Source organism: Coregonus clupeaformis, chromosome 35 (genome assembly GCF_020615455.1).
Source record: "Coregonus clupeaformis isolate EN_2021a chromosome 35, ASM2061545v1, whole genome shotgun sequence".
Lineage (NCBI taxonomy): Eukaryota > Metazoa > Chordata > Actinopteri > Salmoniformes > Salmonidae > Coregonus > Coregonus clupeaformis.
In genome coordinates this window covers 38755332-38770428 of record NC_059226.1, presented here as the reverse complement: position 1 = coordinate 38770428, position 15097 = coordinate 38755332, and the positions used below count along the sequence as shown (strand labels likewise).

General features: G+C 44.9%; 1 protein-coding gene and 1 long non-coding RNA gene across 2 annotated transcripts; both read right to left on the bottom strand.

Annotated features, from left to right (window-relative positions):
- Window positions 1-1824: 1824 nt before the first annotated feature.
- Window positions 1825-8408, bottom strand: LOC121551905 (phosducin-like protein 3). Its single transcript, XM_045210695.1, has 3 exons — window positions 8159-8408; window positions 7452-7660; window positions 1825-2285 (listed from the first exon to the last, which is right to left on the bottom strand). Exons 2-3 carry the CDS (start codon window positions 7651-7653, stop codon window positions 2122-2124), a joined length of 366 nt encoding a protein of 121 aa, XP_045066630.1. The 5' UTR covers window positions 7654-7660; window positions 8159-8408; the 3' UTR covers window positions 1825-2121.
- A 134-nt stretch (window positions 8409-8542) lies between these two features.
- Window positions 8543-10762, bottom strand: LOC123482543. The gene is made up of 3 exons (XR_006657790.1): window positions 10601-10762; window positions 9523-9604; window positions 8543-8941 (listed from the first exon to the last, which is right to left on the bottom strand). It is a non-coding gene; the product is annotated as an uncharacterized LOC123482543 (long non-coding RNA).
- Window positions 10763-15097: the final 4335 nt, after the last annotated feature.

Here is a 15097-nt window from a genome sequence, read left to right as displayed (position 1 = left end):
TATTATATAATTTTTTACATAGCAAAAAGTGAAGAAAAAAAATAATGACAGGAGAGGTACAGGAACGGACAAATAGGTTCCGGAACGAAACAGTTCAAAACGGAGATGTGCCGGATCCTGTTCGGCTCAAATTAAGCACTGCTCACAGAAACTGCTTAGCCTAAAAAACCCAGCAGCGTTGCAGTTCTTGACACAAACCGGTGCACCTGGCACCTACTACCATACCCCGTTTAAAGGCACCTAAATATTTTGTCTTGCCCATTCACCCTCTGAATGGCACACATACACAATCCATGTCTCAATTGTCTCAAGACTTTAAAAATCCTTCTTTAACCTGTCTCTTCCCCTTCACCTACACTGATTGAAGTGCATTTAACAAGTGACATCAATAAGGGATCATAGCTTTCACCTGGATTCACCTGGTCAGTCTGTGTGATGCACAGGAGGTTGGTGGCACCTTTAATTGGGGAGGATGGTCTCGTGGTAATGGCTGGAGCGGAATCAGTGGAATGGTATCAAATACATCAAACACATCCATGTGTTTGATGCCATTCCATTTGCTCCATTCCAGCCATTATTATGAGCCGTCCTCCCCTCAGCAGCCTCCACTGATGTCATGGAAAGAGCAGGTGTCCTTAATGTTTTGTACACGCAGTGCCTTCAGAAAGTATTCCCACCCCTTGACTTTTTCCACATTTTGTTGTGTTACAGCCTGAATTTAAAATAGTTTACCCCCCTAATGTCAAAGTCACATAGTAAGTTGCATGGACTCTGTGTGCCATAATAGTGTTTTAACTAGATTTTTTTGAATGACTACCTCATCTCTGTACCCCAACACATACAATTATCTGTAAAGTCCCTCAGTCGAGCAGTGAATTTCAAACACAGGTTCAACCACAAAGACCAGGGAGGTTTTCCAGTGCTTGCAAAGAAGGGCACCTATTGGTAGATGGGACATAAAAATAAAAAATTTAAAAACAGACATTGAATATCCCTTTGAGCATGGTGAAGTTATTAATTACACTTTGGATGGTGCATCAATATACCCAGTCACTACAAAGATACAGGCGTCCTTCCTAACTCAGTTGTCGGAGAGGAAGGAAACCGCTCAGGGATTTTCACCATGATGTCAATGGTGACTTTAAAACAGTTACAGATTAACAGTTAATGGCTGTGATTGGAGAAAACTGAGGATGGATCAACAACATTGGTAGTTACTCCACAATACTAAATTGACAGAGGTAGCCTGTACAGAAAAAAAGTATTCCATAACATGCATCCTGTTTACAATAAGGCACTAAAGTAAAACTGCAAAAAATGTGGCAAAGAAATTAACAGAATCTATCTAATGTTATCTTTCTATACAGAATATATCTAATGTTATCATTCTATACAGTATCTAATGTTATCATTCTATACAGAATCTAATGTTTAATTCTATACAGAATCTAATGTTATCATTCTATACAGAATCTATCTAATGTTATCATTCTATACAGAATCTATCTAATGTTATCTTTCTATACAGAATCTATCTAATGTTATCATTCTATACAGTATCTAATGTTATCATTCTATACAGAATCTAATGTTTAATTCTATACAGAATCTAATGTTTAATTCTATACAGAATCTAATGTTATCATTCTATACAGAATCTATCTAATGTTATCATTCTATACAGAATCTAATGTTATCATTCTATACAGAATCTAATGTTATCATTCTATACAGAATCTAATGTTATCATTCTATACAGAATCTATCCTATGATGTTGCACTGCAGCAGACTGAGACATTGGAGACTCACAAATGTTTATAAAATAAGATATAACATACTTTATTACAGCATATTATAAAAATAATAAGCCAGCGCAATATGACTAGCTACCTACAACTGTATTAAATCTGATCTGGATCATATCATGTAACAAGTCAATATGAGTAGCTACCTACAACTGTATTAAATCTGATCTGGATCATATCATGTAACAGGTAAACAGTAGCCAACATTTATGAATGGACTATTATATCAGAGTTTAAACCACTGTCTCTTGATGTCATAGAGATCACAGTCTACACTGCTGTCTCTTCGTTGTCATAGTGATCACTGTAACCTGACTACACCTCGGTCCCTTGGTTGTCATAGTGATCAGACTGGTCATCACTGTAGTATTCCTGTTCCTGTTCCGAACACGGCGTCATGATGGGCGTTCCCTCCTGGTATAGGGCCTCGTAGCTGTCAATCACAAACGCTCCCGACTGGGCCAACATCCATTTCAGCTCTGCAGGAGGGGTCAGAGGTTAGAGAGAGAGAGAGAGAGAGAGAGGAGAGAGAGAGAGAGAGACAGAGAGAGAGAGAGAGAGAGAGAGAGAGAGAGAGAGAGAGAGAGAGAGAGAGAGAGAGAGAGAGAGAGAGAGAGAGAGAGAGAGAGAGAGAGAGAGAGAGAGAGAGCACTCTGCTCACCACTCTCTCTCACTCAGCCTAACTAGCTCCACCTGTCCCTGCTCTGCTCCGGCTCTACTCATTTCTTTGCCAGCTGCGCTGCATTACCCACTAACCCTCTCCCCCAGTATTTATAGCCCCAGCCTTCAGCCTCCTTTGTCAGACTGTCTGCAAAGCTCACACCCGAACCTGTGTGCTCGGGCTTTGGGCTCACCCTTGTTTCTTGTGACCGACTCCGCCTGATTCGGATACTCTTCTGCCCCAGGAAAACCAGACCTGCTTCCCGCCACATTTAAAATTCTGACTACTCTTCGACTCCCGGTAACTCTGACCAGCCTTCTGCCTTGCTACAACGTATTTGGATTTCCTTGAACTGTACGTTTTCATCCATCGGCTGTGTCTGTGTTTCCTCCCCCAAGGACTTCTTGGACCACCAACCACCGGGCGCACGGACGCATCTCGCTGCCACTGGGGAAAGGCACAGACCCAGCACATCGGACGGGAGAACCCTGGAGCCTTCACCACTCCCTACATCCCTTTCCCCTTAAGTTTAAATAAACTTCTGTTAAAAAACCTCTTGTCGTCTGTCTGAACCGTGACAGTACGATCTGGACCAGGACCCACACACTTCGACATGGAAACCGAAGAACCTGAGCAACCCACCATGCTACGCCTGGAACACACTGAGAGAGAGCCAGCCGCAGAGCGGCGACATCACCTCTGCTTCAGGCCGGGCTATCAACAGCATCAGTGCTCCAGCACCAGCAGTGTCCCAGCAGCAGCAAATAACAACTCGCCATGATCATTCAACTCCTCACCAACCTGACCAGCCAGTCTGCCCACCAGCCCTGCTCCCCCGAGTTACCTGCCTGGTCATTGCAGCCGCTGCCCGAACCTCCAAGATTGGAAACCCCGAGCGGCTCAACGACATTCAACCCAGGTCCGGCCATTCCTGACTAGCTGCCGACTTCAGTTCTCCTTGCAGCCAAGGACCTTCGCCACGGAGGCTAAGGTTGGGTATGCCATCACCACCTGACGGGCCGAGCTCGACTCTGGGGGAACAGCAGAGTTCGAACGTCAAACTCCCGTGACAAATCCTTCACCTGTTTGCTGAGGAGATGCTGAAGGTGTTTGACCTGATTCACCAACCGCAGAGGCGTCTCGTGAACTGTTCAGTATTCGACAAGGCAGACGAATAGTCGCAGACCATTCCATCAACTTCCAACCCTGGCTAGACGAAGTTCTTGAAACACACCATCGTCAGGATAATTCACAGTTTGGCCTACTATATCAAGGACGAGTTGGTCTCCAGAACTGCTCTTCCACTTGGACAGTTATCGCACTGACTGTCAGGATCGATAGTAGATGCTGTGACCCGTCGCCGGAGAGGGGGGCGCCAAGGTCCACCTACTACCGGTACTGGAGATCCACCTGGCCCCACACCACCACTCACCCAGGCCGGGCTTGATCAGTCTTGAGCCTATGGAGATTGGGTTGAGCCTCTCTCACTCCTGCAGAGCGCCAGCCGACGCTTCACCTCAAACCTCTGCCTCTATTGTGGAGGTGATGGACAGGTGGCAACTCGCTCCCTTTAAAGGCCGGGCTCACCGGGCATAGGGGGAGTCCGAGTTCAATGACCATCCAGTCCTCCGACCGCAAACCCTGCTGCAAGTTCACCTCCGCTCGACTCAACTCACACCCTGCTGCTCTGGTGGATTCACTACCGGCCAACATAATAAACACTGTCGCCAACTGGGACTGGAGAACCTCCCACACCTCTCATTCCTGCCCGCACTGGACTGACACTTACCGATCGTCATCATGTCACGCCCGTCTCATGGGTCTGTCCGGGAAACCATCAAGAAACTATCCAGTTCACCTGCTCCTCCAGGCCAACCCCTCATCCTGGGTTACCCATGGCTCCGCCGGCACAACCCACCGACTAAGATCGGGGTGATCAGGGAGTGGGGAGACTGCCACCGAACCTGCCTGCTTGCTGCCGCACTACCCTCGGCCACCTACTAACTCCGCTCCTGACCTCTCCAATGTCCCAGAATGCTACCATGGTCTCAGAGAGGTGTTTAACAAGGCTAGAGCCACACTCCTCAGATCCGTTGCCAGCTACACTACCGGGGCCAACCGTCGGAGAATTCCTGCTCCCACCTACCATGTTGGTCAAAGGGTGTGGTTGTCATCGAAGAACCTGCCACTCAGGGTGGAGTCGCAGAAGCTGGCACCTCGGTTCATTGGCCCATTCCCTATCATAAGAGTGATTAGCCCAACTGCTGTCCGGCTCCAACTGCCTAATTCCCTGAGGGTGCACCCCACTTTCCATGTGTCTGAGATTAAGCCCATCCATGAGAGTCCGCTGGTCCCTGCTGCGCCTGGTCCTCCCTCTCCTCCACGGCTCGTCGATGGTGGTCTGGTTTACACCGGTCCGCCGCCTGCTTCGGTCCAGACGGAGGGGTAGGGGTCTCCAGTACCTCACTGACTGGGAGGGCTATGGACCTGAGGAAAGGACCTGGGTGCCAGCTAGTCGGATTGTGGATAGGACTCTCATCACCGCTTTCCACCAACGGCATCCTGATCAACCTGCAATCCGTAGGGGCCGCCCCAGAGGGATCCCCAACCGTCCTGCCCGCTTCGGCTTCCTGTCCTGTGCCTGATCCTGTCTCGGGACCTGTCCCATCTCCCCGACCACGGCCCTCCGGCTTCCTCCGAGGATGAGGACGTTCGCTCGGACCGTTCGGAGGAGTTCTAGCCCTCCTCCGGCTCCCCTCCTCCCGCCCGGCGTGGTGTTGCTCTTGGGACTTCTGGGGCCGTCAGCCTTGGGGGGGTTCTGTCATGAGCCCTCTCACTCCACCGGGTTACCACCTTAGTTTGTTTCCACTCTGCTCACCACTCTCTCTCTACTCAGCCTAACTAGCTCCACCTGTCCCTGCTCTGCTCGGCTCTAATTACTCTGCCAGCTGCGCTGCATTACCCACTAACCTCTCCCAGTATTTATAGCCCTGTCTTTCAGCTCTGAGAGAGAGAGAGAGAGGTTAGAGAGAGAAAGTGTACACTACCGTTCAAAAGTTTGGGGTCACTTAGAAATGTCCTTGTTTTCCATGAAAACATACAGGAAATGAGTTTGAATAGGAAATATAGCAAAATGAATAGGAAATGTAGTCATTGACAAGGTTAGAAATACTGATTTTTAATAGAAATAATAATTGTGTCCTTCAAACTTTGCTTTTGTCAAATAATCCTCCATTTGCAGCAATTACAGCCTTGCAGACCTTTGGCATTCTAGTTGTCAATTTGTTGAGGTAATCTGAAGAGATTTCCCCCCATGCTTCCTGAAGCACCTCCCACAAATTGGATTGGCTTGATGGGCACTTCTTACGTACCATACAGTCAAGCTGCTCCCACAACAGCTCAATAGAGTTGAGATCTGGTGACTGTGCTGGCCACTCCATTTTAGACAGAATACCAGCTGACTGCTTCTTCCCTAAATAGTTATTGCATAGCTTGGAGCTGTGCTTTGGGTCATAGTCCTGTTGTAGGAGGAAATTGGCTCCAATCAAGCGCCGTCCACAGGGTATGGCATGGCGTTGCAAAATGGAGTGATAGCCTTCCTTCTTCAAGATCCCTTTTACCCTGTACAAATCTCCCACTTTACCACCACCAAAGCACCCCCAGACCATCACATTGCCTCCACCATACTTGACAGATGGCATCAAGCACTCCTCCAGCATCTTTTCATTTGGTCTACGTCTCACAAATGTTCTTCTTTGTGATCCGAACACCTTAAACTTCGATTCGTATGTCGATAACACTTTTTTCCAATCTTCCTCTGTCCAGTGTCTGTGTTCTTTTGCCCATCTTTAATCTTTTCTTTTATTGGCCAGTCTGAGATATGGCTTTTTCTTTGCAACTCTGCCTAGAAGGTCAGCATCACGGAGTCGCCTCTTCACTGTTGACGTTGAGACTGGTGTTTTGCGGGTACTATTTAATGAAGCTGCCAGTTGAGGACCTGTGAAGCGTCTGTTTCTCAAGCTAGACACTCTAATGTATTTGTCCTCTTGCTCAGTTGTGGTCCTGGGCCTCCCACTCCTCTTTCTATTCTGGTTAGAGCCCATTTGCGCTGTTCTGTGAAGGGAGTAGTACACAGCGTTGTACGAGATCTTCAGTTTCTTGGCAATTTCTCGCATGGAATAGCCTTCATTTCTCAGAACAAGAATAGACTGACGAGTTTCAGAAGAAAGTTATTTGTTTCTGGCCATTTTGATCCAGTAATAGAACCCACAATTGCTGATGCTCCAGATACTCAACTAGTCTCAAGAAGGCCAGTTTTATTGCTTCTTTAATCAGCACAACAGTCTTCAGCTGTGCTAACATAATTGCAAAAGGGTTTTCTAATGATCAATTAGCCTTTTAAAATGATAAACCTGGATTAGCACAAACACAACGTGCCATTGGAACACAGGACTGATGGTTGCTGATAATGGGCCTCTGTACGCCTATGTAGATATTCCATAAAAAATCTGCCGTTTCCAACTATAATACATTAACAAGGGCTACACTGTATTTCTGATCAATTTTATGTTATTTTAATGGACAAAAAAAATATTTTCTTTTGGGAAAAAAATGACATTTCTAAGTGACCCCAAACTTTTGAACGGTAGTGTACGTGTGTGTATTTGTGTCTGTCTGTCTGTGTGCGCGTGTGTGTGTGCGTGTGTGTGTGTGTGTGATCCTGCCTGCATGTGTGTGTGTGTGTCTGTGTGTGTGTGTGTGTGTGTGTGTGTGTGTGTGTGTGTGTGTGTGTGTGTGTGTGTGTGTGTCTGTGTGTATGTGTGTCTGTGTGTCTGTGTGTGATCCTGCCTGCATGTGTGTGTGTGTGTGTGTGTCTGTGTGTGTGTCTATGTGTGTGTGTGTGTGTGTGTGTGTGTGTCTGTGTGTGTGTGTGTGTGTGTGTGTGTGTGTGTGTGATCCTGCATGTGTGTGTGTGTGTTCTCACCATCTTCCAATACGTTCCTCCCTCCACAGGCCTCCTCTCCTATCATCGAGTTGAGGATGCATCCTGAGTCGTATATGAACAGGGTGGGGAGGTGGCTGACAGGATAGTTGGGGACACAATGCCTGGCTACGATCATCAGGAACTTGCACTCAGGGAATTTAGTGGCCAGGTGACTCAAGTGGTGATTCAACAGGAAACACATAGGTACACTGCAGAGGGGGGGAGAGAGAAGGAGAGAGAGGGGGGAGAAGGAGGGAGGGAGGTGGAGAGAGAGATGGAAGCAGAGAGAGATGGGGGAGAGAAAGAGGGGGGAGAGAAAGAGGGAGGGGGGAGAAGAGAAAAAAGAGAGAGAGAGAGAGAGAGAGAGAGAGAGAGAGAGAGAGAGAGAGAGAGAGAGAGAGGGCTTACTATAGCATCAAACAGTATGAAAATGTATCCACTCACTAACTGTAAGTCGCTCTGGATAAGAGCGTCTGCTAAAAAAATTACTAAAAAACAAAAAACAAAAAAACGGACTCTAAAGAAATGTAAGATGGTGGTATGAGCTGAAGCTTTAATAGTTGTCTATGATGGTATAGATGACTAGCATTGTATAAACTGATCCTAGGCCAGTTTTGTGAGTTGAATCATAATAGATGTCAATGTCTCTCCTTATGTAGTATCTAAAGTGACTCGAGACCAGGTCAGATCTAAACTAACCAACTCACCTAGGGTGGTAGAGGTGGAGGACCACTCGGTCTCCTTTAGGGGCGCAGGTAACCTCCCTAACATACTGCTCTCCTATGATCTCTCTGAGCTGACCGTACTTCTCCTCTCCTGTCAGCCTCTTCACACTCAGTTTCAGGCCCTGATGATGGACACACCTGGGATATGTGGTGGCTGTCTGCTTCTCTTCTTCTTCTTCTCCTTCTTCTTCTCCTTCTTCTTCTTCTGCTTCTTCTTCTTCTTCTTCTTCTTCTGCTTCTTCTTCTTCTTCTCCTTCTTCTTCTTCTGCTTCTTGTTCTTCTTCTGCTTCTTCTCCCTTCGTGTTATTCTCTCCCTTCTCTTTCTTCTCCTTCTCATCCACTCTTTCTTCTTGGTCCTCCTCTACTTCCTCCTCTTCCTCCTCTTTCACCACAACCTTCAACAAACACTCCTCTTCCTCCTCTTCCTCCACATACTCCACCAAACATGTAACCTCATATTCTTCCTCCTCCTCCTCTTCCTCCACATACTCCCCTACACATGTAACCTCATATTCTTCCTCCTCCTCCTCTTCCTCCACATACTCCCCTACACATGTAACCTCATATTCTTCCTCTTCCTCCTCATCTTCCTGCTCCTCTTCCTCATCATCTTCCTCCACCACTGACTCTTCTATTATCACACATACATACTCTTCCTCCTCCTCCTCCTCCTCCTCCTCTCCTCCTCATCTCCTTCCTCACTCTCGCGTCTCTCCTGGTATTCTACATCTTCTTCTCTGTCTTTAACTCCCCACAGAGCAGGATCTTAGAGGGGAAAAGGTCTAGGATGAGAAAATGACCCCAACTCTATGTGGTGCTCTACTACAGTACGCTAGGTATAACTGGTCCCAGATCTGTTGTGCTCTACTACAGTACGCTAGGTATAACTGATCCCAGATCTGTTGTGCTCTACTACAGTACGCTAGGTATAACTGGTCCCAGATCTGTTGTGCTCTACTACAGTACGCTAGGTATAACTGGTCCCAGATCTGTTGTGCTCTACTACAGTACGCTAGGTATAACTGGTCCCAGATCTGTTGTGCTCTACTACAGTACGCTAGGTATAACTGGTCCCAGATCTGTTGTGCTCTACTACAGTACGCTAGGTATAACTGATCCCAGATCTGTTGTGCTCTTGCCAACTCCATTGGCATGGCAATGAGAGACATGATTTGGCATGATAGCACAAACAGACATGGTGTGTGTGTGTGTGTGTGTGTGTGTGTGTGTGTGTGTGTGTGTGTGTGTGTGTGTGTGTGTGTGTGTGTGTGTGTGTGTGTGTGTGTGCGTGCGTGCGTGTGCGTGCGTGCGTGCGTGCGTGTGTGTGTGTGTGTGTTTCAGCCGACCGTGGTTATCATTATTCAGGTTCCATATGGTCAGGCACTCAAAGCAGCTCCTATCTCTTCTGGCTTGGTTTTCATTGGCTTGCTGGGAGGTAAACAAACATGTTTACAGATAAACAAACATAGTAAACAAACAAGGAGAGTAAACAATGAAACGGACAATACGTCTTTCTTCCACATCGTAGGAGGCTAATCAGGCTAGTCCTTAAGAGTCTATTGACGTACCCGTGTGTCAATCTAATTAACATAATACACAAATCCCCATCAAAAATCTTCTGTTTAAACTAGAGTTATATAATTTTTTTGCGTGGGCTGCGTCTCAATCCACTACATCCGCCCATGTCTCCCTTCCACATCTGTGGTGGAAAGTGGCAGAGCTAGAGCGCTGTTTTCAGATCAGGAGACATCCCGGAAAATCGGGCTTCTCATGAAATCATCCTGACCGTTTGTGACCCCCCCCCCCCCCTTATGGAAAGGGGAGACTCTCACGAATAAAAATGGTGTTCTCCGTTTTTCTCTGTGACCCCCACAAATGTCACGGGACTCATCTGAAGGTAAACCGGTACCAGTTTAAAAAATGAATGGAATTATGGAGATTTGTGCCAACAAAATAAGGGGTTAAATGTATCCCAAAACAGGTATTTTTTTCATAGCTGTCTTATATCTACTAGATACAGGACAGACACTTCAAAACCTTATTCCTTATGATTAACTTTTGGACTCTGTGTTTTGCCATTTATAAATTGTGTTACTCTCAATACGTTTTTATGGGCTATAGTAGCGAAGGCCCCCCCAAAAATAAAAATAAATAATGTTTTTTTTATACCTACAGGGGTCTTAAAATTCTAAATCAAATAGCTAAACGATCCATGGTATGACCATTTTAAAACACTTCACAATATGTAAGCTTAGACATTCAAGAGCTAGTCATATCAGAGCGAAATGTATTGAGTACCATTTAACTATAAATCTGAAAACTTTAGGCAGCAGCCTCTACAAATAATAGTTTTTAACTGTCAGAATATAGGTATTGAGCTTTACTGGGGGGTTTAGATAATAGTTTAGCCTACTCTGTACTCACCTGCATTGTCCCTCAAAGATGTTCAGATCATATGCATGGAAATAGGAATATTCTGTCACATAGAAGCACAGAAACAAGTTTACTTTCAAATCAAAACACAAAGACAGTGATGTCATTATAGAGTTGAGTTAGAACTGGAAACATTTAGAACTCATTCTAATAGGTCCTTATCAATAAGACGTCACAATAAGGTAGAGAGCGTTCGATTTGCCTGCAGGGGGGCAAGGAGAGCAGCAGCCCCGCTAAAACCATTGAAAACTGAGTGCCGTTTTTCAAGGGATCGATTCAATAAATGTTAACTATTTGGTTGTAATATCATCACCTCTATGGTTTTAGCATCAGAGTGAAACACTCAAGTTGTCCTCAGTTGAACTGAAATACCACAAAGCTGAAATACCACACACTAACCAGGCTTCCATCCAACCTTTGTATGGAAGAAAGAAACAGCAAATTTTGTCGGTAAACTTGACAAATGCCGACAAAACAAAATATGCTAGACAAGGTGAGATCTTTTTGTGCGGGTAAAATCAATTATGTAAGAAATGCTGGTAGAGCAAATATTGATACAGTATAATAACCATTATATCGAACTAAACTTGGAGTCACGCTATGACATGGTGTGTGGTCCTCCCACTACGACTCGGGAAAGCATGCAGTTCATTAGACTACAGATTAAATAAATGATGATGAACGTCACAGGGTGGTGAAAGTGAAAGGTGATGAACTTGATGCTCGTTTCCAATAACTATAGAGGGTCTTATTCTGGTGACGTGATGATGGATGCTTGGCTGGCGTTTAACAAATAAAGATAATCCCGTTCTTTTGTCCATAATAATCTTATAATTAGAGTTCAATGTGTTTCCATGGCATTTTCAACTCTACGGATAGTTTTGTCACAAAAAAACTGTTGCGTTAAATAGCAAATGTGGCTACTCTGGTCTCCGGCACTTGCGCTGTAGCCAACAGCGCTCAGATACAGTGCAGGTAGGCTGTGTGTGTAACCTATTATGGAAAAGAGCGAGAATAATTTCATTTGTCAAACGGCAGTCAAGTATCATGTCACCAGAATAAGACTTTCGATATTTTTGGGAAAACGTTTTTTTTTTGGAGCGTCAAGATCACCGGGCACTTTCACCACAATGTGAAGTTCATCATCATTTATTTCATCTGTAGCCTAATAAACTGCATGGTTTCCCGGGGAGGACAACGCACCATATCATCGCGTGACTCCACATTTACTTCGATGTGATGGTATTTTTTTTGTGTCTGTAAAATTAATTATGCGAGAAATGTCAGTTGAAACGCATTTGCGTTCAAATATTAATATACTAACCATTATATCGAACTAAACTCGGGAGTCACGCAATGACATGCTGTGTGATCCTCCCACTAAAACTCGGGAAAGCATGCAGTTCATTAGACTACAGATGAAATAAATTATGATGAACTTCACCGGGTGGTGAAAGTGAAAGGTGATGAGCTTGATGCTCCTTTCCAATAACTATAGAGGGTCTATAGCGTTTGGCAAATAAAAATATCGTTCTTTGGTCCATAATAATCTCATAATGTAGACCAGGGGGTAGGAAACCCTGTTTCTGGAGTACGGCAGGTACTGCGGGATTGTGTTCCAACTAGGCACCACGCCGGACCAACTGAGCTGATTGATCAGTTCAGCGATTGACTAAATTCAACACACCTGGTCTTCCAGTTCGGTTAAATCAAAAGCATGCCTACCCCTTGATGTAAACTATAACCGTACTGTATCTGCGAGCTGTTGGCTAGAGCGCACGTGCCAATACCGGAGTGGGCACATTCGCTATAGCTATGCAACAAAAAACATTTTTACAAAACCATCAGTACAGTTGGAAAATGCGATGGAAACCCATTTCACTTGTATTTTTTATTCGGTCAATTATTTTTTTATATGTACGACGTCATCACGCACAGCCTTTTCGCACAAGACAATTTGATGGAAACACATCTCTGGTGGGGATAATACCCATATTTTATTTATGCGGATTTTTAGAATATTTGCGTGAAAATCTGTTGCCAATCGGATGGAATCCTAGCTACACACACACACACACACACACACACACACTGGAATCTGCCTAAGATTCCGGAATCTCCATAAGACACCACTTTACAGGGTGATATTGGGGTCAAATAAGGTTTGCGTTCCAAATAACACCCTATTACCTATGGGCTCTGGTCAAAAGTAGTGCACTATATAGGGAATAGGGTACCATTTGGGACTCAACCCTTTATGTGTTATTCATGAGATTCAACACATCCCCTCCCTCCATCCTACCTTCCTTCCTTCCATTTAAGTTCTAAAGAGCCTTTCCAGAAAATGACTACAAAAACCACCACCACCAACAACAACATGAACCCAAAAGCACTTAGTTGAAGCACGATCCCTCTCTGTTTTCACAAATGTGTCAAATCTAATCATCACAAGCTCGCACCCGCACACACACACACAAATCAAATAATATTTTTGAGCCTCTTTCTATTTTTTTTAGAGGGTAAATCAGCTTTAATATTGCAGATAGATTGTGGCTTCCATCAATGTAATTGTCTGCATAATTTTCCAATCCCCCATATATATTATGCTCTTGTAAATATATATACACTACATGACCAAAAGTATGTGCTGGTCGAACATCTCATTCCAAAATCATGGGCATTAATATGAAGTTGGTCCCCCCCCTTTGCTGCTATAACAGCCTCCACTCTTCTGGGAAGGCTTTCCACTAGATGTTGGAACATTGCTGCAGGGGACTTGCTTCCATTCAGCCACAAGAGCCTTAGTGAGGTCAGGCACTGATGTTGGGCGATTAGGCCTGGCTCGCAGTCGGTGTTCCAATTCATCCCAAAGGTGTTTGATGGGGTTGAGGTCAGGGCTCTGTGCAGGCCGGTCAAGTTCTTCCACACCGATCTTGACAAACAATTTCTTTATGGACCACGCTTTGTGCATGCAGGCATTGTCAGGCTGAAACAAAGTTGGAAGCACAGAATCGTCTAGAATGTCACTGTATGCTGTAGCGTTAAGATTTTCCTTCACTGGAACTAAGGGGCCTAGCCCGAACCATGAAAAACAGCCCCAGACCATTATTCCTCCTCCACCTGCATTGGGGCAGGTAGCGTTCTCCTGGGATCCGCCAAACCCAGATTTGTCCGTCGGACACAATTGGCTCAGCGTCGTCCAGGGTAGGGGAGGGAATGACCGGCAGGGATGTAGCTCAGTTGGTAGAGCATGGCGTTTGCAACGCCAGGGTTGTGGGTTCGATTCCCATGGGGGGCCAGTATAAAAAAATAAAATAATTAAGTATGCACTCACTAACTGTAAGTCACTCTGGATAAGAGTGTCTGCTAAATGACAAAAAAATAATAATAATAAGATAAAAAAAAACGTTAAAATAAATGAAACAAAAATTAAAAAGACAAAAAAATAATCTCACTAGATCAGGATATCTAAGCCTCCATATCTCCACTACTTCCAATATATCCATAATATTTGTGATTTCCTTAAGTGCATTAGTTTGTAGTGTGATTTCCTTTACGGCCATTGAGGTATTTAAAACCGTATTATAATCTCCCACCATAATAATAGAGTTGTGTATTGCCTGTAGGCTTGGTCAATTATTATATATATATTTTCAAAGAAAGCGTGGATCATCATTATTTGGACCATATATATATCAGGGCTGCCCAACCCTCTACCTGGAGATATACTGTCCTGTGGGTTTTCAGTTCAACCCTAATTTAACACACCTGATTCTACTTATTAGCTGCTCAACAAGACCTTAACTAGCTGAATCAGATATGCTAAATTAGGGTTAGACTGAAAACCTACAGGACGGTAGATCTCCAGGAAGGAGGGTTGGACTGAAAACCCACAGGACAGTAGATCTCCAGGAAGGAGGGTTGGACTGAAAACCCACAGGACAGTAGATCTCCAGGAAGGAGGGTTGTACTGAAAACCTACAGGACAGTAGATCTCCAGGAAGGAGGGTTGGACTGAAAACCCACAGGACAGTAGATCTCCAGGAAGATGGTTGGACAGCCCTGCTTTAGATTAATGAGCTAAATCTGTTTATGGTCCAACAACATATTTAAAAGGATCCATCTCCCTTTCCAGAAAATTACCAGTTGTTCCAAACACCAAATTTCAAAGTGTTTAAGGTTAAGTTTCGGCATTAACTCCACATTTTTAAGGTTAGGGTTAAGTTTTGTCACGACTTCCTGCGTGGCTGCCTCCTCTCCTTGTTCGGGCAGGCTTCGGCGTTCGTCGTCACCGGCCTTCTAGCCACTGCCGCTCCTCATCTCATCATTCCATTTGTTTTGTCTTGTTTATTACACACACCTGGTTCATATCCCCCTCATCAGTACCTGTATAAGTGTTCCCTCTGCCCCCTTGTCTTTGTGTGAGGATAGTGGAGCTCGGTGGAGCGCCTTGTAGTCTGTATTCGCCGGGTTATATTTTCCCCGTGT